The sequence below is a fragment of the Phaeodactylum tricornutum genome, chromosome 30, assembly GCF_000150955.2.
Source record: "Phaeodactylum tricornutum CCAP 1055/1 chromosome 30, whole genome shotgun sequence".
NCBI classification, from domain to species: Eukaryota; Bacillariophyta; class Bacillariophyceae; order Surirellales; family Neidiaceae; genus Phaeodactylum; species Phaeodactylum tricornutum.
In genome coordinates, this window is record NC_011698.1 from 227,068 (window position 1) to 250,417 (window position 23,350).

Here is a 23,350-nt window from a genome sequence, read left to right on the forward strand (position 1 = left end):
TATTGTTTTTGTGTGTGCCTCGTCGCTGACCAGAGCGCAACGTCGAGATGCACATTTCTTCTGGGGGGTTCGCATTCGGTGAGGCTTCGCATCGTGTACGGGGCGACGAGACAACGAGCGGGACTACCAGTCGTAGGATCCCGATTTTTCTTTAATGGGACCCGGACGTTTACGGGGCTCGTCGATTCCTATGCGAGTTCTTTCATAGGTACGGTACATGGTAGCAGAGTCCCGTCGGCTTCGATTGTGTTCTTCACAGTCACAGAGTTGGAAAAGCTGTGAAAGATCTTCCGACGCGCTCTCGACTCTCGGTTCCCCCAATCCATTTTGAATTACTAGCAAACGTTCCGCGCTACCGTTGTTCGGGGTGTCTCTAGCCTGCATTGTATTGTTGCAGCATAAACTAGCCAGGTAATATTCCGAGCTTAGAGTAATATCAATATGCCTTGTACGAAACCGTTGAACATTGACACGTCCCAACCCGTTTTGGTGACGGGTGCAACTGGCTACGTTGCCGGCGTCTTGATCCAGCAGCTATTGGAAGCCGGCGTGACGGTCCACGCCACGGTCCGCGATCCTTCGCAGACGGAACGCGTACAATACCTGCAAGATCTCGCGGACCAGAGCGGTTCCGGAACGATCCGATTCTTTCGGGGAGATCTCTTGCAGGAAGATAGCTTTGACGAAGGCATGAAAGGATGCGGAATTGTCTTTCATACGGCATCACCTTTCCAGTTGGACTACAAGGACGCGTACCACGATCTCGTCCAACCAGCCGTCCGGGGAACGCAAATTGTTTTCCACACGGCATCTCGGACGCCGTCGGTAAAGCGGGTTGTCTTGACCTCCTCCTGTGTCGCCATTTACACCGACATTTCCGAATGTGACGCTGTCAACAACAAGTCACTCAACGAAGAGACCTGGAATCGCACTGCCTCTCTCGATTATCAGCCCTATTCCTTGAGCAAGACGCTGGCGGAACAAAAAGCCTGGGAGATTGCCGGAAGTCAAACGGCCTGGAAATTGGTAACGATCAATCCATCCCTAGTCTTTGGTCCGGGAGTCAAGTACCACGAATCGTCCACTTCCTTTTCCCTGATGAAACAGCTCGGGGACGGTTCCATGCCGCTCTGTCCCAATATGGGCATGGGTATGGTGGATGTTCGAGATGTGGCGGCGGCGCACATTGCGGCCGCCTATCTCCCCGAAGCCTCCGGCCGTCACGTTTTGTCCGGACACAATAGCAGCCTCTTGACCATGGCGCGACTTTTGAGTCCGAAATTCCCGGATTACCCCGTTCCGACCAGGGCCGTGCCAAAACCGCTGCTCTGGTTGCTGGCGCCGTATTTACCGGGAGGCATGTCGCGTCGGTACGTTTGGAACAATATCAATGTGGAAGCTAGCTTCGATCATACCAAGTCGGTGAGCCAACTAGGTATTCAATATCGTCCCTTGGACGAAACAGGTGCGGACATGTTCCAACAGCTTGTCGATCTTGGCGTCCTCACGAAGAAGTAGCGGAGGAATAGCTGGTCGTACGCGATCCATTCTTTGCGGAAAAGATTTGAAATTTTAGTGTTTGATGGAGAGCCGTAAAAAAGACCGTAATTTTCTAGATGTAGGTTTTACTACCTGGTTAACTAGCTACCGGCATTCATGTGAGCCCTTCTTGATCCCCCAGGGTATATACGTGACGAATGAATGGAGTAGACCAGGGATAATCAATTACCAGGTTGTCGGACTACTCTCTATTCAGAAAACCAAGTTGCTTTTTTCAGATACGAGCTAACATAAAGCACGATTCAAGAGCCTAACTGTATAGTACATCTATCCCTAGAACTTGCGATCATTATTTTTCGTTGGTCGCTGCTCACCAGGTGAGAGAAGATATCCAAGACTTTCAATCGAATCGTTAAGACTGTTGGAGTTCGCTGAATTCCATCGACTTGTACCAAAACTCTCAGCTTTTCTTCGACTTCCGCCGACTCTTTCGATACCGTTCTTTTTTCTATTCAGGTTTACAGTTATATCTAGCTAGAGACCATCACAATGATCATAAAAAATCAATTCGCGAAAGAACTACAACAATGTCACATACCAGCAAACAGTTTACGATCGATACCTCCAAACCCGTTGCGGTGACCGGAGCCACCGGATACATCGCCGGCGTCTTGGTGCAGCAGCTGCTCGAACAAGGAGTCACGATTCATGCATCTGTCCGCGATCCTAGCAAAAAGGACCACCTCCAGTACCTGCAAAATCTTGGCGAGAAGAACCCCGGAACGATCAAATTTTTCAAAGCGGATTTGCTGGAGGAAGGGAGTTTCGCCAAATGCTTTGATGGGTGCGAAATAGTCTTTCACACAGCGTCACCGTTTCAATTAAGCGTGGATGATCCTCAGAAGGACCTTATTGAGCCTGCTGTTAAGGGAACGAAGAACGTGCTGAATACAGTCAACAACACTCCTTCGGTCAAGCGTGTGGTACTCACCTCGTCAATTGCAGCGATTTATACCGACTCCTCCGAGTCCAAAAACAACCCTCTGAACGAAGAGACCTGGAATCGTACGGCAAGCTTAAAATACAAGCCGTACAATTTGAGCAAAACGTTGGCGGAACAAGTTGCGTGGGAGATGGCAGGTAGTCAGACTCAGTGGAAACTTGCAACGATAAACCCGTCCATGGTGTTGGGCCCTGGTGCGCGATTCCATCCTAGCTCCACGTCTTTCAAAATGATGAAGTCTCTCGGAGACGGAAGCATGAAGGCGTGTCCCAACAACGGTTTCGGTGTGGTCGACGTTCGCGAAGTGGCAACTGCACACATTGCTGCTGCGTACATTCCTGACGCCAAGGGGCGGCATATCCTCAACGCGGAAAACACAGGCTTCTACGAAATTGCGAAGGCTTTGCGCTCTCACTTCCCAAAGTACCCCATTCCTTCCTATAAAATGCCAAAAACATTGCTGTGGTTGATTGGGCCAACAATGGCGGGTACATCCCGTAAAGAAATATCCAATAATTGCGAGGTGATTCCGAATTTCGACCACACCAAATCTGTTCAAGAGCTAGGTATTAAGTATCGACCCGTCGCTAAGACAGCGGAAGACATGTTCCAACAGCTTGTTGATGAGGGCGTTGTCGGAAAGAAATAAATTACGAGGGATTGAACTGACCGTGAGTTCACTTACAGTCAAAATCATGGTTATATTTTTTGTGAAATTGTTTCCTCTGGAACGCAATTGAGCTTAACTATTTAGGTTTTTTATCTTACTCACTTGGCTACCATCACTTAAAGGCTGACAGTGAAAGAGAATGATCTCTCATCTTTCCTGAGCAATGCTACGTCAAAGATCGCATGATGGGGTATCTCCGTCAAATGTAGGTTGCATTAATTACTGTTAGTGTGGATAGCGTGAGCAGCTTTGACAGACTTCATCAGTTGGCGCAGTTTGTCTTCGATATACACATCTTCCAGAGCGCATGTATTTGCGATGACTTTCGGGTCATCGATTATCATAAATTTTTTCATTAATGACTTCAACTTATCATACAAAACAAGTTCCGTCCACTTTCAATCTTTCAATTTCACTCTGTCACAATCTCTATGGACAATGGTAAAACAATTTGACGTCGAAAAAGCCCGCAATGCAGGGTGGAGCTGCTCCTGCCTTCTTCTACAAAAAACGATGTTATTATTTTTGGCTTTCACGGTTGGCCTTGTTCTGGTGGGGTTGAAAAGTCTTCAACCGATGAGCTTGCCAAAAACAGAGGAAAAGAGAGTCTCACAATACGCGAATTATACGGGTACTCACAAGTCATATCATGCACCATTCATAAACGATGAGCATCAAGTAACACAAGAAAGAACATTCCGATTGGGCAGTCCGGTTCCTTCCCAAAGTTCTTTTGGCGGACGGTCCAGCATAATTGAAAATGAAGCCAAGGACTACAACCTTCTGTCCTGTGATTTTATGCCGACGCCCAAAGAGACAAACGGACAACCTATGCTACTTTCTTCTTATTCTGGATCGGGTGGTGGCATTACCAATTCCTTTATACGCGCCTTAACAGGTTTGGGTGGTGATATTCTGGATGACAATTCATGTAGAAAAGAAACGTCTGCGACATGCATGACTAGTTGGCCGGTGACTTCACATGCTTTGGATCCGTTCCAAGCCGGGTTTTACGAAGGTACAAGAGTCACTGTCTTAGTTCGCAATCCCAAAGATATCGTCTTATCGAGCTTTCAGCGCTATTGGGACTCCAGTACCTCTGAAGATGGAGGATCTGATCCACATTCAATCGAACCGGAATTAGTCTGGTACCAGTGGCGGGACGAATACTTCATACAAGAAGTAGAAAAGTGGAAGCGAATGATACTACACTGGTATACCTCTAGAGACTACCACGTGGTTATGACCTTGTCTTACAAATCTCTGACTAACACACGCAAAGGCCCTCGGGAGCTGGTCCGACTCGCAAAAGAACTGCAAAGGAATGGTTTTAATGTGTCAGGCGATGACAATATGATCTGTCTATGGAATAAGGTTATAAACTCGGAGCAAAATGCGTTAAGTTGCAAATTCACCTTCGAGGCCATATTTACAAGCGGCCAGCAAGAGCATCTCTTACAGCTTTTGGAGGAACTCCAGACACATGTAGAACACGATGTTTCGATCGTGCAGCTGATAGACCTGTATCACGAAGACATCACCATAAATTTTCCTACGGATAAGTCCGATGACTCTATGAAACCGAATTAATTGGACAAAAGGACAGATACTTGCGTTCCTACAAACAATTACTTGTTTCTACCATATTACGCATTAGGGCGCCTTTAACTTTGTCTCCATAGTGCTGTAGAGGATATACTGACACTGATTCTGAGAAACGTCGCTGCCAGTTTGTCTGCACCATTGTTTTCGCATCACATACCGTTGCTACCCGGTTTTATTCACGTTCTTCTTGCTGAGCCGCAACTCAAACAGGCAATCCAACTCTGGCGATTTTGGAGTACCTGCTTTTCGTCCTCAAGTTCATAAAACGCTACTCGAAGCGTGAGCATGACCATGGCAAACGTGACAATGAAGAACTGCGACAGCGCTACCCAATGTAGTCCTGCAGTTCCGTTGTAGCATACAGCATCATAAACAGCTTTCCGATAAAGAGGATGCCAATTATCGCAAGCAAAGTATTCTTGAATGTCGTATAAGGACCCTGTCAAAAGGCACACTTGATTCTGCATTGTAAACGCGAGCCTATCAATTGTATTGGGGTCACCCCCACAAACGTCAAGAAAATCACTTGGATCCTCCTTTATCGCCTCAGATACCGCTGATACTTGCGCGAGATAGCCCAAGAGTATCGCTATGTGCTTCTCAAAATCCAATGGTACGCTAGCGATTGGGCAGCCAGCTACGTAGTAGGTAGCGAACTCATATACTACCGTGTTGAATCGATGCTCGAACTGCTTGAGGAGACTTGTCATTCGAGGATCCGGCGATTCAACACACATGTCAGACGCTGTTACCGACCCCAACACAAAAATCATGGAAAACACCCAGCTCATGAAAGTAACGAAGACAAAAGCCGGCACAAGAAAATAGCTACGTAAGAGTCGACGAAAGGCTCGCGCGCAACCTCCAGTCGTCTTTCCTTTCCAAGCAATGAGGACACCTTTCATCATAAATACCACTAGGACAGCGAGAAGCCCGGCGCATCCTGCTGCGACATAGTACGCCCAGCTGAATCGAGCTATATTTTCGTCGGCACTCTTAAAAATCGATGAAAGTTCTTCCAGGTCTCCTTGGATATCATCAAGGTTGTCAAAAAGAAACTGTTTCCCGACTTCAATGAAAGACACAAGAATGCTTCCATTTGGGATATCGGTGATGTCGCATGCAAGCTCTGCTGAGGTTGCGAATATATCTGATGTGTTCGAAAAGTTGCTGCAAATTTCTGGTTTGACGAGTGGGCATATATTGTTTATCTCCACCGCGAACTCTGTGGCATTCACCAGAACCCGAGACTGCAACTTGCTGTAATTGTCAATGAGCGCCACGGCATCATCTGCTAGTCTCACTGCTTCCTGAACGGTTGCCCGAGAATTGATGAACGACTGTCGGAGGTGATGGATTCCTTGAAAATAGAAAAAGGCAATGAAGACCAACGAGCATAAACCTGAAACCACAACCACAATTCTAGCATTTCGGAGTCTGCCTTCCACTTTTCTAACTTCCACTTTCCAGTCTTGCAATTCCGATCGGTACACAGTGTCGTCTTCAACAGGCCCATACTTGACGACAACGGCTCCGTCTGGCCTCGCCCATTCCTCTTCTGAAGCACTCTGAGGCCTATAGTTGCCTGTCGTACTTTTATTAATATTATGCTGCTTGGTACTTCCTTGAGCAAGAAAGGATGATTGTGAAGGTGCCTCCATGTCTTCGTCGTCTTCAGAATGTTTTACGTTTCTGGCCGATTCATCGTAGTAATCTTGGGGCGCAGGTGGTTCGGGGCGATACACGCGATATCCTGAGAGGAGCCCGACACGCTTCGGACCCATACACTTAAAAACAGCGAGAATTGCAATCCAGAGTAGAAAGAAGATAAACATCGCAATTGCGCAGGATAGAACCCCAACCACATAGTTTCTGCCCTCTTCAGAGGAACCAGAAATCAATTGGTCAATGTCCGACGTATGGCCAAAGCGAGGGGCATTTCTGTGAACTGCCGCGAAAATGCAAACTGAAATGAGTACAATATTCTAATCAATCCCAAAAATTTCGAAAGATGAACTACGCAACATTCCACCAACGTCCAGTCCCTGTGATCACTAACCTCGATTTACCAAGGTCGGAGAAGAAAACAAAATCGGGCTGATGTCAATGAAGGTTCTGTTGTCTGCTGGACAGAAGTATTCGCCACTATCATTTAGTTCCATTTTGCAGATTGACTGTCACCTTAAACTTCGCACGATCGCGGATTAGAAAACAATTGTACTACGGAACCGCAACACGAACAAAACTCTGAGTGTTTGGATGAGTCTTGTTGAAAGCGTCTCTTCACCGTCTTTGACACAAAAATCGCAGCTGCACTTGATACGAAAGAAATCAGAATGCTGTTGTGTAAATTGTGTAAACAGGATAAGGGTGACGGCATCAAATGGAGGGATGACCAGAAAGGAAATCCGAATGGAAAAAGGAACAGCGCAAGTTCACAGTGTGCCGTAGAAAAGCACTTACAGTTACATTACTAGTGAATGTAAGACGGCCGAAAAGAAACCCAATCTTCCTTTGAAATAGTGTGTGAAATGATAATTAACATATATTGTAGCTCGGAAAAATGCAATTTTGTATATGTAATATGTATTCCTCACAATCATTGATAATCTAAGGGAGGTCGGCGTATCGACAATATGTATAGTAACAGTAAAAACCCGATATACCGCAAACAACGGAACTTTGTATCTTTTCCAAAAATTCATGTACATTTGCTACAGGACCCACCAAATCGAAGTCGGGCTTAAACCTGACCCCATACCTGGATCCGTCGTCTCATTCCCAGCTTCATAACGATCCCATTAATTCTAATACTACTATAAGACTGCAATGTACACTTTGGTTTTAAAGTTGGATTTTGATGTTGAAATACAAAATAGGGTTAAGGGTTGGAATTATTGCGAACATTATTTCAAGATGGTTTTACCTCGTTTGTTGAGGCAAATGCGTTTCTCATGTTGTATGCCCTACTTAAGCTTTGAACATTATTCCTCTCAAGCAAGAGTTGTTCTATACTTCAAATACCATTTTCATTGGGAACATGGCATTAAATTGTCGGCATCAAAGAAACTAGCCGTGGAAGGTCATGTGAAGAGCACACTGTCAGTGGTGCCTCTCTACCTTCCCGTCACAGCTCTAAAAGCCACATCACAAGATCATCTTCTAATGGGTCAAGAAATGATTTCCGGCCTTCACACACAAAAATGCTTTTAAGTTTGCTGTCTCAATTGTCTCTGTATTTTCTCCCACCGTCGAAATTGCAATAATTGCAAACCAAGATCTCTGCATACTTTACCCTTTCCACAGCCCTCTTCTACAAGTGACTGCACTTTGGAAAAGAGTTTCAACTTCTCTTGGTTACTGTACTTGCAACAAGGCATATTGTCAGTTAGTGTAGACCTTTTGTCCTCCTCTATCTGAAGACAATCTTCTCTGTCATCGTCGAAAATCTACTACCCGTATTTGAATCTAGTCTCCAATGATGGACAATTTCAAATTTTTTAGTAGAACCCGGTTGTAAATCACACAACTTTGTATTTCTACCCGGATATTGATGTACATTTGCTTGTACAAAGTTCCGTTGTTTACGGTATCTCTGTTGATCCAATCCTGGTAAGGAGTTCAATCGCCTACTGCTAAAAAGCCAAGTCGCTTCCGTCCCACACACAACAAATCACAGCCCCACAGTCCCTACAAATATCCAAGAGTACAATGTAGACTCATAATCTTCGTAGTTTATCATTTTCCTCAACTGTGATCTCCATCGTCGTTTTGTGTTCTTCAATAGAACTACGAAGCAACCCCACCGTCTTCAAGCTCCCAGCCCTGCCCTACCGCCCAACCGCCTTCTCTTCAGTCCCGATGTCAACCTCTGCTCAGTTCAAACTGAGCGACTTTCCTCACAAAGTCCTCAATCCAATCACCACCCTCACCGTTTTGTGTTCTTCAATAATCTCTTCCCTGCTTTTGAATGACTTTTTTTGACAACCTATTTGGGCTATGAGAGAATTTCTGTTGCTGTTAATTGACTGTCATATGAAAGTTAAAAAGAGACTACATTCCAGAAGGGATACTTTTCTGTTAGATTAACAATGAAAACGGTCCTCCCCGCAAAATGTACTAGCTAACGTTAATTGAGATCCCATTTAGCGCATTGGGAGGAGTTTGTCAGTGAGCAAGGTTTTTGTGCTCTCTGTCAAGTCAATTGAAGCCAAGCACACAGTATTTTTTTGTCAAGCATGTGAAACAGGTACCTGACAAAATCAGTAGTTACAGTCAACTTGACAGAGCTGTTTCCAAGGGCAGGTTTTGCATTTCAGAGGAGAGAGGCAAATTTCTCACAGTCATATTTTGCTGTTATTTTTGGCTTATTGGCAACACCTGAGTCAGAGACCAGGATGGTCTATGCATGGTCTCCCAACAGTGCCAATATTTCCACAGGACGGTTGAGATATAAACACTCATCCAAATCAATCCCACTCTTTAATAAGAGAACAGTATTGCACTACACAGACAACGCAGGAGAGAGAACAATAACCTGAGCACTACTGTCGGTTTTCGTGCGGGTGGACAAGCTTCAAGCAAGCCAACATACAGTGCGCGGCTCAACGCAGGAGAGAGAACAATAACCTGAGCACTACTGTCGGTTTTCGTGCAGGTGGACAAGCTTCAAGCAAGCCAACATACAGTGCGCGGCTCAATGTCAAACCAATTGTTCATCTTATGGTAAAAGCTATGAAAGTTGTCTGCAGCAGGGCACTTCCTTTGATCACTACATATACTTGTGTAGTGTATACTTTGAACAGGCCCTCCCTCTAGGGATGCTATTACTGCTCAAGTCAGTCTTGTCTTCTGCTTTGCGGGAGGCTATTTTCCCACACTCTTTGCAGCAGCCTTTGTTACCCGAGATGTGTGAACAAAGCAATTGGAGTTGTCAATGCTCTGACCAAATCTCAGAGAAATCAGCCGGCATATTGACCCAGCCAAAACAAGTGAAGCATTTTTGTTCAGGACTTGGCTTGGCATTTCTTCAGTTTTGAAAGATGATTTTGCTAAGACAGAAAGTATGTCTTTTACAATTGTAAAGAAAATTTGTCCTCTCAGAGCAAATAATACCTTCTGTTTCTGTCCTTGTTCCAGACGTTTTTCATCAAAAAAATCCTGTTGTTGTTGGACAGGGGCTGTAAAGCTGTGGTGGCCACGTTGGTCGCGTGGTGTAAAGGGTGAATTTTGACGGCGTCGACGGACACCTTGGTTTGGTGGCTTACAGTTTTAATGGTTTCTCGTGATTCGAACCTCCAGAGATCACGATGTCAACTGGAATGACAGTTTTGAGTACCGGTTCGCGCGATGGCGCGCACTACTTGGGTCGTGGCACCCAAGGCGAGCCTGTCGAAACTAATCTTGTGTGTTTTGTCACAAATCCCAACACGGATGGTTTTGGACAAACGCAATCCCAGCTGAGTATTCAGAAACATGATGTGACTGTTTCGGGACTCGATCGTTGCCATGCTAAGGAGCATGGTAACTATGATGAATGTGCCCACGGTGCCGTGTATAACACCGTGGAGAATAGTGAAACGGACCACGATGGCGCTTGGCAGATTGTGGGGCCAAATGGAAAGTGAACAGATTAGCTCTTTAGTTTAGAGTTTATAAATCTTAACAACGATTGTGTGAAAACCATATTCGTTAGTTCATATCTCTTCGTTAGAAGCCAGGCGAGTCTTGATCACCTCGAGCTGTCTTCAGAAGCCAGGAGATACTTGACGTTGACACACGAGGAGACAAGAATCGAGAATTTCTAGTAGCGGCTGGCTTGTGGCTCTACACTCAAATTTAAGACAGCTTTAGTTTTGCGACTTCTTTCCCTTTCAATCGTGTTTGATGTGAGTACTGGATTCAGTGACAGATTATGAAAGCCACAAAATCACAGATTTTTTGCAGCAGGCCCATTTGAGAATTTCGATTGCGCTAATAGATGATTAGCAAGAGGGAGACGCCGGCCCCTACAAATCAAAAACTCATTTCTACCCAGTTCAATCCTACAGAAATGCCGGCACTTTAAAAAGAACCTCTGCCCATTCCAATTCATGCAAGCAAAGTCAGAGCCTGCTCTCTTTCAATATTTGTTTCGAGAGTAGACGACACTTAGAGAAAATCAACTATTCGCTGTGAGCAGGGGTTAAAATTACGCTAAGTATTAAATTCACGGGAAATAACTTTTAAGTAATCGTTTAAATATAAGAAAATTCGCAAAAATGTGTAGGAAAGGTCGGAAAACTTCTAAAAGGGGACAGAACGTGTTCAGCATAAGTACTATTTTGCACCCTTTTTATTATTAAGTATTCAAGGTCAAGATTTGTCACAGATACCAAAGTTGCCCGCCAAGATACTTACCGTAGGGCGTCCGATGAGAGTTGTTGCTCTGCCACAACAAAGGAAACAATTTTGTTTTGGTAGCGAATTGTTCCCCAAAACAATGTGTGCTCACAGTAAGTGAACCGCAAACAATAGTGGACATCGACAGATGACGCTTAGGGAGTTTTCACGTTACAGCTCATTGTAGTCATTTGGGCGGGCATTGCATATTTCCGTGTCGGGGCCGTACGTTTGTCGGCAGAATTTTTCTTTTCATGGAGGGAATTGAGAACAGAGAAGTCTGAAGAGAAGCAAACAATAGTTCAAACCTTCCGTACGAAGCTGATTGGGTTACCTTTACCGTTTAGAAAGTGGAGCCATCGCCGTTTCCACAGTTTTCATAAGCGGGGTGAATAACTGCTGTCAGGCAATAATTGACTGGTAACGGTCGATATCTGAGTCGGCTTCACGGTATCATATTTAAATAGTTTATATCCTGAATAAAATACTGGCGCCAAATGAAGCTAATTATGTTAGACTGAACACGTTATGCCCCCTTTTAGAAGTTTTCCACTTTTCCCCATCCCCTTCAGCGAATTTTCTCTTCAAATTTGCTGTTAATCCATATGCTGTGGTTAATCATGAAGATTGTTAACAGGATTTGCAATGAAAAACATGAATTTTCGCCGGAAGCTACTCTTTCTGTTTAGATCACAGCGCCAACACAATAGTGGTCTGACATATTTAGGCAGCCTCTACGTAAAACATGACGATGGCCGCATAAAACAAAGATAAAAAATCCATTCATCGTCAATTTTCGCCAGATAGTGCTTTTTAACCCTGCTTTTCGAAGCGTAAAAATCTGTTCTTTTTTTGATCGGGTAGAGAACTATAGAATGAGCAAAAAAAAGGACTCTGACTGTGATTTGTGGAAACGATTGGAAACTTTTTCTTCCGGGAATCAATTTTTACCAAGAATCTGTATGAATACCTTTCTTTTGTGTTTCCACCGATCGACATCAGATTTCTCTGACTACCTTTTGATGGATTCAAACTTGTGCCATTCATTTTTGAAAAGACTGAACTTTCCTTTTCTTCTCGGTTTCTTATCTCCATATTTGATTCAAATAAGACTTGTTTGACAATTTCCAGTTTTTTAAAATTAAAAAAAGATAAAAAGAGCGACTAGAGTTGCTGTTTAAATCTAAAAATTAAATAATTGCATAACCTGCTTAAAAATCTTCGAAAATTAGTCTGGTTATCAGTGCCATGAAATACAGTGAAGATTGTTATCCCTGTAAGGAACTGAAATTGCCTTTCCAAGTAAGTAACTTTCCATTTTTTCAGTTTATGCATGGTATTTTACAATTGAAGCTCCCGGATAACTTTGGTATAACATATTAAATTTCTTATGTTAGTTTTTTTCAAGTCTTTCGTTACTACTGACATGAAAATTTTTTTGGTTCATTACCCTACATTTCCTGATTTCGATCCACAAAACGAGAACAAACGAATTCCCGTAAAATTTCAAATATGCCGCAAACATCCTTTTTGAAATTCAATTACTGTACGTCTTTTAATAAACGTACCTTCATCAATAAGGTTCTTGCGTGGTAAACGGAATCATTAAACGATCCAATAAATGTCACAGCGCAAAGGAATAAGATACATTAGCAAAAAGGTGCAAACTCATTTTTGCTTTCTCCATTCACAAGAAATCTTCCATCATTTATCGCTGAATATGAAAAAAAGGAAAAAATCGTTTGAAATGTATTGAACTCTTTGTGATCATTTACGGTGAGTATGTACGCTGTGCAGATTTTTTCACACTATCAAGAAGAACGAAGAAGGCATTCGTGCGTCTCGACTACACGCAATCGAATGATATGAATCCATTTTTTATCGGAAAAAACTTCACAGCTTCTCGGCTGAATTTCGAAATCAAGTACAGTCTTTAAATCCATATGTCGCCATAAATGAATTGTTCCATGTAAATCATCAATGCCTTTCATCTCGCTATTGCAAAGGCTCCCCTCCAAATTTGCAGCGTATCTTTCATCGGATTGGAATCTTGATTCAGAAATAATTACGTTTATTTCCCGGACTCGTTCGATTTCTTATTGTAGGTTTGCATGAAAATGAATCATTATTATACACTCTTTACCTACGAAATTTGTTTTCGTCGTTGTCATGCCGACAGAAGCTTTTTGTGCTTCTCCAAAAAAATTGGCAAGGCCGAGCCAAGAAAGATGATTTTCTTGTCGGAAGAGAAACCGTACGAGATACTGTGGCATCATATGTTGAATTTGCCTCAATGGAATGCAAATCGACAAATTTTACCGGTTCTCAGGGCCTGGAGTATGATACGGAAAACAAATTGCTCTGTATACGTCTACGGCAGAAGATACAGTATCAGCTGAAGAAAATTCTGCTGGTCTGAATCAATCGAGTCTACCCTTTCTGCAGTCAAGAGGCGTCCCTCCTTCAACCAGGGTGAGCACGAGTAAAATTCCGTCTCTGCAAAATGGCAGCCGCATTCCGTTCCCGTATCAATATCAGGACGAATATGAGCATTGTGACTACTTCGAGACTCGCTGTCACAGATAAACAGAGAATGGATTCAGGCGACAGATACGATCTATGACTTTCCTCTGTTACGACACAAAAATTTTACAAACGACTCAAATTCTTGTTATCCCCGTTGTCTCGAGCAAGAACAGTACGAAAGATCTCGCTGTGTCGCTCAGTCTTACTGTGAGGCTTCATTGTATTGGCTTATTTATATCAGCAGATATTCAGTACGATATCATGAGACAACAGTTATCATCGGTATGCCTATTTTCTTGGCCGTTCTTTCTTTGAGGAAATAGTTGTCCATGTAAACACCATTTTCGAAAGTCTTTGCAATGAATTCCATCTTTAGCTCGAGGTTTAGTCTTGAAAGCGAAGCAGGAGATCAATGAGTTAGAAACTGAAAATGCATCACTGGCTTTCTTCTGCCAAAAACGAAGATCAAACACGGTGTTTGCTTGTCTTGTGGTTGACAGATATACATCGTGAATAACGGTCTCCCTTGATTGAAAGTGTAAGCGGGTGTTGCTGTAAAGTGACTCGAGCGGATACGATTTCAAAAGCTAATACAATTAAAGACCTAGGCCATTTTTTCGGTCATTAGTCCGGTCATTATGCGCTCTTTTTCGTGCGTATAACTGCCGGTCTCGATGATAGATTGCATAATCGCAGTTGCACATCATCTATTTCAGGCTATTTGCAGAGTCTTTGAAGGAGAACGAGGATGGACGTTATCTGGATACAATCCTGCGGGCGTATAGAGAAATGGGGGCCTCTCGGACAGTTCATCTCAATCAACATTCTTAGGCGGATCAGCGTGAACGCTCCCACTGTACTTGAATTTGTGTTGCTCTGTTCCTTGATCCAACTCGCAGACTCTACCGTGTTTGCAGGATTCTCGAGGTTTCTTGCAGTTGAAGATGACTTTTTGAACCGCATGTCAAACCCTTTCGCATACATGCGACTTTTCACTCACATTGTAGCACATTCTAGCTTCGATCATTTAAAGGGCAACATGATGTACCTTTTGCTCGTAGGGCCGAGCGTAGAGCATGAGTTTGGTTCGACAGCACTCATCCATATATTTGGATTGGTTGCTTTTTCGTCAGCACTGGTGCACATTTTAATTGGGAAGCCGTACACGCACCAATTGGGAGCATCAGGGGCTGTTTTTCAATCATACTATTGAATTCATTGATTTCTGCGACTGCGTCGACGCTGCCTCTATCATTTGTAATTACAGCGTTAATGTGGATAGGTGACGAAATGTGGAAATTTTTTTTTCCTTCAGACAACGTATCTCACCACGCACATTTGACGGGCGCTTTCATCGGGACCGCAATGGGTGTTTTCATACATCGGAAGAAGGCTGTGGTGCGTGCAAACAAAATCGCTTCACGATGGTTTCAATCAAGTAGGAAGAAACAGAAGTAGCTCATACTCGCCCCGAGCTACCTGTAAAGGCGCATCGTAGAGTGCAGTATTTGCTGTTGATTTTGACGTTTTCGAAATTGGAGAGTCATTTGAATTCTGATAGGTTAGCTACACACGTCGAACCTTGTTTCAATGGCTTGACCGTGACTCTCTTCTAGAGAATAGTTCACGAGAAAACAGCTTACGTGAATGGAAAACGCTATGAGCCCCCGGCTCGTTTAGACAGTAGTTTACGGTTGCGGGGCTGTCGTCTTCTGAAAGTCGTCCGCACTGTGGCGTTCCAGTAACTGCGCATCTTCGTTGTCGCCCCAAAACTTGTTAACAATGCTACCGCGCTGTACAGCTGGGCGGGCCTCAATCATTTTGGCCCAACGGATGACGTGGGGGTAGTCCTCTTCGACGTTCAAGAACGTAGCAGCATCCCCATAGCCTTGGCCCAGAACAAGCCAACCATACCATGGATAAATGGCAATGTCGGCAATGGTGTATTCGTCTCCAACCATATACTTGTTTTGTTCCAATTGCCGGTTCAAGACATCAAGTTGACGCTTTGTTTCCATGGTGAATCGATCAATGGCGTACTTGTTCTTAACATTGGCGTACTGGTAAAAGTGTCCAAAGCCGCCACCCACATAAGGGGCCGACCCCATTTGCCAAAAGAGCCAATTGAGTGTTTCGGTACGCTTGTCAGCGGGAAGAAAGGCGTTGAAGCGCTCCGCTAGGTAAAGTAGAATGGAACCAGATTCAAAGATACGGAGTGGCTCTTTTCCTTCCTGGGAGACGCTCATGGCAGGAATTTTGCTGTTGGGGTTGATGGCAACAAAGCCGCTACCAAATTGATCTTCCTCCATGATTTTGATGGGGTAGGCATCATACTCCGCATCGTGTCCCGCTGCCAGAAGTTCCTCCAGCATTATGGTGACTTTTTGCCCGTTAGGTGTTGCCATGGAGTGCAGTTGAATGGGATGCTTGCCCACGGGGAGCTCCTTTTCGAAACGAGGTCCGGCCGTCGGACGATTCATGGAAAACTTACTTCCTTCCGAAGACTCGTACTTCCATACCTTGGGCGGCGTATACTCCTCGTTACTTGTGCTGGAGCTCATTCTGACTGCTGTTGTTTCGCGACGATATTGAGAGGGATTGGCAAAAGCGAAAGCAAAAGAATGCTTGTTGTTGTTGAGCGAAAAGTAGGACAGCGTGTGTGCGATTCGAACACTTTGCCGAATGAGTCGCATGCCGGTTTACTGTTTATGACAAGACGAGCTGGTATTGGAAGCGACACGCAACAGATTGGTAAATTTTGGAGCGTGACGAGGCTCGGGATCTTCTTCGGTCCGAGAACACCTTGGATGCTCTTCGATCTACGTGAGAAAATGCTTCTCCCATTTTATACAACGCACGAACACGTAAGATCTACAACCCGGATATAGATAAACAAGACGTGCATCCGGTATTCGATTCCTGCTTGGGCGGTGTTTGCCATCTAGCGAGTCGCAGGAACTAGGGTACAGTGAGCAATCCTTTTTGGATCCATTGGTACCAACATACGTTCCGCGCTCATTCGTAGGCCTCACAAGACTCTGACCCTGCAAGTTTAAAACAATAATCTCCGTATTTCGGAGCACGGCAAGATGACCACGTCTCGTCAAGGCAATTTGGACGAGCTCAATTAACAGTAAAAGGCCAAAGTTGAAATTGCTGGTATACTTAAACAGGTTCTCCAACAGCGCATCATACCTTGGCCACCGGGCCACCACAAGGAAACTAACTTAAGAGCTAAGAGGGATTGATACAGTGCCAACTATTGTTTAGGCGATGAAAAATCTTTACACATGAGAGCACTAGAGACAACGACCACTCGCCTGGAAATTACAAATATGCTTGAATACAATGCCGATAGATCACTTCCCCGACGTGCATTTCTTCATTTTACGGCGACTAGCTAATACTCTCTCCAGATACAAACGTTTCAGCTTGAAAATATGTAGTGAAATGAAAACACACCCCGTTCCTGTTTTACTCATCCCAAAGATTCTCGACCGTATACGGTCCTCCCGGCAAGGCCCAGAAGGCGCCGGTCACGTAACGTCGGTGCGCATCCAGCGACTGGAGCATTTCCAAATCCCTTTGATCCAGGTCGGGAAAATCGTCACGACCCACCATCAGATTTTCCGCCAAGCGGGTCGGATGAATTGACTTAGGAATGGTACTGGCGTTGGTTTGGACGGCCCATTTCAACAAGACTTGTGCTGTGCTGATGCCGTGTTTGTTCGCAACGCTCGTGACGGTAGGATCGGTCAATAAGTTGACCTCGTCCGGTCCCTTCAGACCGGCTGGGCGATCCAACGAACCGAGTGGACTGTATCCCGTCACGTGGATGTTTTTACGTGCACAATGTTCCATCATATCCGGCTGTGCCAAATAGGGGTGACGTTCAACTTGATTGATGGCGGGAGGGATGCGACAAGAAGCTAACAAATGCTCAAGTTTCTTGATGGAAAAGTTCGAAACGCCGATACCTTTGGTCAAACCTTGATCGACGCATTCCTCCATGACCTTCCACGTGTCGGCAATAGGCAAGTCATCGAGAGCAATCATGTCGTCGGCAGATTCGGGCCAGTTGATTTTGATCGCTACGGGCCAGTGCATCAGGTACATGTCCAAATAGTCCAGTTGCAAATCCGAAAGCGTATTCCGAAGGGCGTCGCGGACATCGTTCGGATGGTGCTTGTCACACCATAGTTTGGAAGTTACGAACAACTCTTCGCGTCGGCACAACCCTTGCGCAAAGCATTCTTGCAGTGCCAAGCCTACTTCCTTTTCATTGTGGTAACAAAAGGCACAATCAACGTGTCGATAACCCAGACGGATGGCTTCTTTCACGGCCTGTTGGACCTTACCGGGTTCGGATTTCCACGTGCCCAGGCCAACGAGTGGAATGACGCAACCGTTGTTCAGTACCGTGGTTTTCGTGAAGGAGCTTGTGGGAGCAGCAGTGGGGGTCGTCAACATGGAAGGATTCATTGTTCCTCGATGGTCGGTAGTGCGGCCGGCGGATGAATCCAACGCCGTAACACTGTAGAGACAGTAGGGAACCACAGCAACAATTGCAATGAAAGTGGAAAGTCTCCAGCGGTTTTTGCGATGGTAGATACGCGGAAGGAGAGCAAATACCGAGTACACTGGCATTGCTGGAAGCGAAATCGAACACGCTACATGAATTGCTTTCTATTCCTGTTCTTCACAGTCAATGCGCAGGATTCCCATGCGTATTGGAGAAAGAGCACGATAAATAGAGCAGTGTACGTACTAGACGCTGCACCTTGAGCGTGTACGTTCGTCGCACGTAAATTCGGGTCTTGTTGCTTTTCTATACACGGGAGTTGTCCTATTTATCTTACACTTAGTCTCGTTGGTCGACCCTTGAGCTATGCATGACCAATGGCTGGTGCAACCTATTCCACTATTTGAAAAACAAAACTAGGATCAAGAGCTTACCAGAAAGGACTTACCTAGGTTGTGGGATAACTCGTCCATGTCCCTTAGTTTACCTTCTCTTGCGCTCCAGTAGGCCTCGAGAGTTTTTGAAGAGACTTTCGCAAGCCAGACACTACATATACTAACAGTAAGAGTAACAAATAGAAATGTGACTAACAGTAAGTGCAGATTTTCGTCCACATTCCTGAAAAACCGAAACGAGTCCATCCGTGAAACGATGCCCAGTAGGAAGATATTTTTTACGCTTATTTCTAGCTCGAGCTCGCTGTCCTCATCGGTTGTTTGCGCAGCGATCAACCAAACTGGACACCAATTCTCTGCCCTTCAGTTCCCATTCCCGACGATTCTGAAGAGCATAGTTCAAATACTCGTCAGAAGAAACACCAAACACCCCGCAATCTTTTAAATTCTTGGCCAGAGGAATGATATAATTGTCGAAAAAGCCTATTTCTCCGTTGTACCAGTTTAACGAGGGGTCCTGGTCGGAGCGACCAAGCAAAAACGCGTTGTACATTTCCTCAAACAACTTCGCGTTCCATTTCTGGTACACGTGCCAGTGCTGCATTGTATGGGCTACATCCGAGGCCTGAATCAGGTGCTCAATCACGATTATCGCCTTGCGGTTCCGTTCGCGGCTGGGATCTTCATCCGATAGCTTTTCCTGCTTCTCCTCATTCGTTTGGCTACCGTCCGAGCGAAGAGTGTGAAACGCCTTACTCCAGCGAGCCTTGCGCGCCGTACTCAGATCCTTGTCAAAAATGTCCGTGGCAATTACCGAATTGACCAAAGTTTGACGAAATCGACGCAACTCGGACAAATCGCTGTAAATACAGGCGCGCAAAGCATCAAACTCGGGCGCCAAGAGAGTATTCCAAGCCAAGTCAATCGAGTTCTGCTCTGCCACACTCTTGTTGTGATAGACAGATGCCAAAGCCTCATTCTCTTTCACGAGCAAAAAGTTAGGCACTCCACGGTGATCCACATCGTGAACCAAGGCTGATAGAACGACAGCAAACTGTGTCAAAGGGTCTGATGTGATACCGTACGTATGATCATGTAGTTGGGCTTGATCTTGGAATAACTGCTGTATTCGCGGTCCGCGCATGGTCCGGCTTGGATCTATCTTGACCTTGAGTTGCTTCCAATTCGTCGCTTCCAATGACGCTACCATCAGAACTTATAATTCCCAAATTTTGTCGAGTTCCGGATGTTGGCACCAGAAAACGTAGGGGCCACAATCCGGCTCAACAGCTTCGTCACAGACATGGCAACGTGAGAGGCATGTTCGAAATTGTGAAAGGGATTATCGTGATACATGCTGCACACCACATCCACAAAGTTGCGAAGTTGTTCGACCACTACTGGTTCCAGCTCCAATGGCTCATTTGACAATCGGAAAGCGCGTTCGTCGAAGTTTGGCATAGTTATTATGTCGGCAACTTGGTGCACGGCATTGCTTTCGTTCCCCGCCTTTTTAGCCATAAGATCCAATGTGGCAGCCGAAGTTCGCCGTGTACCAACCGCGTGGCGGCGGGCGACAACTTGACGCAGGAACTGTTGCAAAAGTTCACAATTCCAGTCCACCAACCGTTGTGTAGACTTGTCTCGCAGACGGCTTCCCATTTCCATTGAAATATAGTCTGTACTAACGCTGGAGGGCGTGCTTCGGATAGACCTAGCGGTATTCTCAATACTCAAATGGTCTTCTTCGTTGCGTGTGGAGCTGAGGGCTGTCTCAGGTGCAGCGTAGCTACAAGACTTGGTTTTCAGCCAAAACGTTTCCAGGAACTCTTTCCCCTTCGCTTCCACACGGTCTTCTCTGAGCCGGATCCAACTGAACTTTCCAGCGAAACGAAGCAGCGATGCAGTCTGCTCAGAAATATGGATTTGATTGATCTCACCTGCGCTTTCAATACGTGATGCCGTATTGACAGTATCTCCAAAAAGCTGGAATCTGGCCCTATCGCCACGCAGCACACCTGCTGTCACTGGGCCGCTATGTAAACCGAACCTCATGCCCAATTCTACTGTATCGGGTCCCAACGTATTTCCCAAAGAATGAAAAACTTGTTGTGAGCGATGCTGGCAAGCACGGGCAAACCTTGCCATGATAATCGCATGGTCTTTATTGTACTGAGGTACACCGCAGACCGCTAGATAGCAGTCGCCCACTGTCTCGACCTTAAAGACCTTGAGCTTTTGGGCGGCTTTGTCGAACAATTGAAAGATAGATTCCAGCAACATGAACACTTGCGCAGGCTTGCGGAGACTGCTCCATGCGGTGAACCCGGCAATATCAGCAAACATCACTATTGCCTCTGGAAAGAGCTCTGCAATGGCGACGTAGGTGGGTTCTTGGCTGACTAAACTGTATTTGGAGGATGCACCAGGTGATGCTTCTGATTCGTTTCTGCCATCTCCCTTCTTACTCTCCTGGCTACGTCCAAAAAGCTTATCTCGGACGGTATCAGGGAAAAGATTCTTAACAATCGCGTCCGATCGATCCGCTCGGGAGACAGCTCGATTCTGACGACGCCGCATCTGCCAATCGTGAAAACAGAAGACGAACAAACTAAAGACAAAAATAATGACAACAACGCCCGTGTATATCCATGGCGAGTTGGTGACCGATGCTTCCTGCATGACTACTTAGATACACTTTGATGCTGTGAGGACACAAAAACGTTGATGTTCCAGCTTGGCCTGAAGCAAAAGGGGTGGATACTGCTTTGTCGCCAAAGTCCAGTGTGTGCAGGTCTCCAGCTCCAACGTAGACAACATTGGTTCCAATTAATGTGAAGGTATGGGAATCTTGGCAACTAGTCACAACCACATCAATTTCGTCTTTTCCCTGGTCTAGTAACTACAAGAGATTTTTTTTGGTAAGAAACCAATTAGTATCCGCAGGTTATAAGACTCAATTCACTTACGTTTTCGAATAGAGTTTTCCAGGAAACAACGGCCATGACATGGGCAATTAGTTCACTTCCATTACGTGGATTTATTTCGGAGTAAACAGGCTGTAAAAGTAACGACAACGGTCCATCCATTTCGGGTATGTCTAACGATAAAAACCGATTTGTTATCTCACGCAGTGGGAACGGGGTTGACAATACTGGCGTGCCCGTTAGCGCTGTGTAGTTTACTATCTCAGCATAAGCTTCGTTGTCGTACATGTTGTAGTTGATAAAATCCTTTAACGGGCTTTGAGTGAGATTTTCAAACAAACAAGAAATTCAAGTGCCGGACAACTTACAGTGTCCACAGGAGGAGGCGAAGATTGCCAAATAGGTGCCTTGGGGCCCGGGCTGCGATCGGGTTCGAAGTCTCTGAGGTTGTGAATGTAAGGTATGATTGGATTCGATTCTTGAATTGGCTCATCGGCATCGGGATAGAAAGAGCGCCCGTTGGCAATCCAACCTTGGTTGGCAGATGCATATATTTCCCACTTGTCTTGCATGCCGACCGCAGTCAACAACGGAACGTAAATAAAGCAAAGAGCTCCGGTAAGCTGCCTTGCTCCGAAGCCAAAAGCCTCGTAGTCCCTCAAAGCTAAGTATGGAAGTGTTTCGTTCAGCTGTCCTGCGACACTCGGAAAAGGGTAAGGGGTAGCAAATGTGTGAATACCAGTCAACAAGGTCTCGTAGTTGCGGCGGCTCCCGTCCACCACTTCAGCTGAGGCAACCTCGAACTTGGAAACGACGACGTCAATTGAAAGATGAGTTACGAAAGAGAAAAACATGACAGATCTTCAAATGAAACGCTACTTACTTCTTTGTTAAAGTCATCCACTTCATCGCTTCTAATCAACAGAAATGTGACTGTTCCCAGGACTGCCGCGGAAATGAGAAGCACTGCAGCAACAAGACAACGACCCCAATTGCTTTGAAGATTTCGAAAGTGTGAAGGGAGGACATTCTGGCCCCGATCAGATACTGAAGAGTCCACATCGCGGTCTGACGAAGGAGAGCTACTTTCATCTCCGAGGCGTTGCAACATATTAAATTTGCGTTTCCTGTTTTGGCCTTATGCGCCTCTGTGGTGCAGCGACAGGCTTTGACAGTCTGTTTTGTAGGCTGCTTGTTTGTTGTGCGCTAACTTAAATTGCAGCCCGTTGCCTCTCAAAGGTTTCAATCCGTAGCTTTTGCGGAACGAATTGTTCGAAAGACTTTTCCTCCCCTGAGAAACGATTCTTGAAGTGAGTCATTCTATTGAATTTTCGTCGAGGTCGAGAAAACAAGATTACTTTTCGCATATTGCTATTTCTTGAGGATAGATAAGAATGACCAAGAGTAAGGTCAACGCTCATGTCTTTCTATACCACATATATATTTTGAAATCTTCGTTTCTGCGTGGATGTACAAAATCAAGTCTTGGATATGAAATGAAGAACACGCAGCTTAGGAGAATTATTACGTGCTACTCCTTGAAAGAGTCATTTACAGTTTGAGGTTTTTATAGTGTTTGTGCTTCCAAGGAAGCACAATTATGCAAAAGAATAACATTTCATTTATTATCCACGATGGCTCTCGGAAGACCCAAGATTCTTGCAAATCTACATAATTTTTTTAGAGAAAGTTTACGTGGGATAGCAAGGGTGAAAACAACAATATTTGTGGAAATTCCATTGGATCCAAATATTTCTATTGCAGGCGGTCATCGTGATTCCTTTCGACGAGACTCCCTCACAGATAAATACATTGGAGAAG

The 23,350-nt window shown here is 45.0% G+C and overlaps 6 protein-coding genes across 6 annotated transcripts; 2 read left to right on the top strand and 4 right to left on the bottom strand.

Moving 5' to 3' along the window:
* The first annotated feature begins 332 nt into the window (after window positions 1-332).
* Window positions 333-1,638, top strand: PHATRDRAFT_50500 (predicted protein). Its single transcript, XM_002185367.1, has one exon. The coding sequence runs from the start codon at window positions 442-444 to the stop codon at window positions 1,516-1,518; it is 1,077 nt and encodes a 358-aa protein (XP_002185403.1). The 5' UTR covers window positions 333-441; the 3' UTR covers window positions 1,519-1,638.
* A 226-nt stretch (window positions 1,639-1,864) lies between these two features.
* On the top strand, window positions 1,865-3,273 carry PHATRDRAFT_31257 (predicted protein). Its single transcript, XM_002185368.1, has one exon. It carries the CDS (start codon window positions 2,088-2,090, stop codon window positions 3,150-3,152), a length of 1,065 nt encoding a protein of 354 aa, XP_002185404.1. The 5' UTR covers window positions 1,865-2,087; the 3' UTR covers window positions 3,153-3,273.
* A 1,177-nt stretch (window positions 3,274-4,450) lies between these two features.
* On the bottom strand, window positions 4,451-7,198 carry PHATRDRAFT_50503 (predicted protein). The gene is made up of 2 exons (XM_002185416.1): window positions 6,838-7,198; window positions 4,451-6,744 (listed from the first exon to the last, which is right to left on the bottom strand). Exons 1-2 carry the CDS (start codon window positions 6,938-6,940, stop codon window positions 4,955-4,957), a joined length of 1,893 nt encoding a protein of 630 aa, XP_002185452.1. The 5' UTR covers window positions 6,941-7,198; the 3' UTR covers window positions 4,451-4,954.
* An 8,175-nt stretch (window positions 7,199-15,373) lies between these two features.
* PHATRDRAFT_16982 (predicted protein) lies at window positions 15,374-16,246 on the bottom strand (the record flags this gene model as incomplete). Its single annotated transcript, XM_002185417.1, has 1 exon — window positions 15,374-16,246. One exon carries the CDS (start codon window positions 16,244-16,246, stop codon window positions 15,374-15,376), a length of 873 nt encoding a protein of 290 aa, XP_002185453.1.
* A 913-nt stretch (window positions 16,247-17,159) lies between these two features.
* Window positions 17,160-18,155, bottom strand: PHATRDRAFT_41470 (predicted protein; the record flags this gene model as incomplete). Its single annotated transcript, XM_002185418.1, has 1 exon — window positions 17,160-18,155. One exon carries the CDS (start codon window positions 18,153-18,155, stop codon window positions 17,160-17,162), a length of 996 nt encoding a protein of 331 aa, XP_002185454.1.
* A 2,358-nt stretch (window positions 18,156-20,513) lies between these two features.
* PHATRDRAFT_4823 (predicted protein) lies at window positions 20,514-20,948 on the bottom strand (the record flags this gene model as incomplete). The annotated part of the gene is made up of 1 exon (XM_002185419.1): window positions 20,514-20,948. A coding segment is annotated over one exon (435 nt), but the record flags the coding sequence as incomplete, so codon positions are not given.
* Between the last annotated feature and the right edge of the window lie 2,402 nt (window positions 20,949-23,350).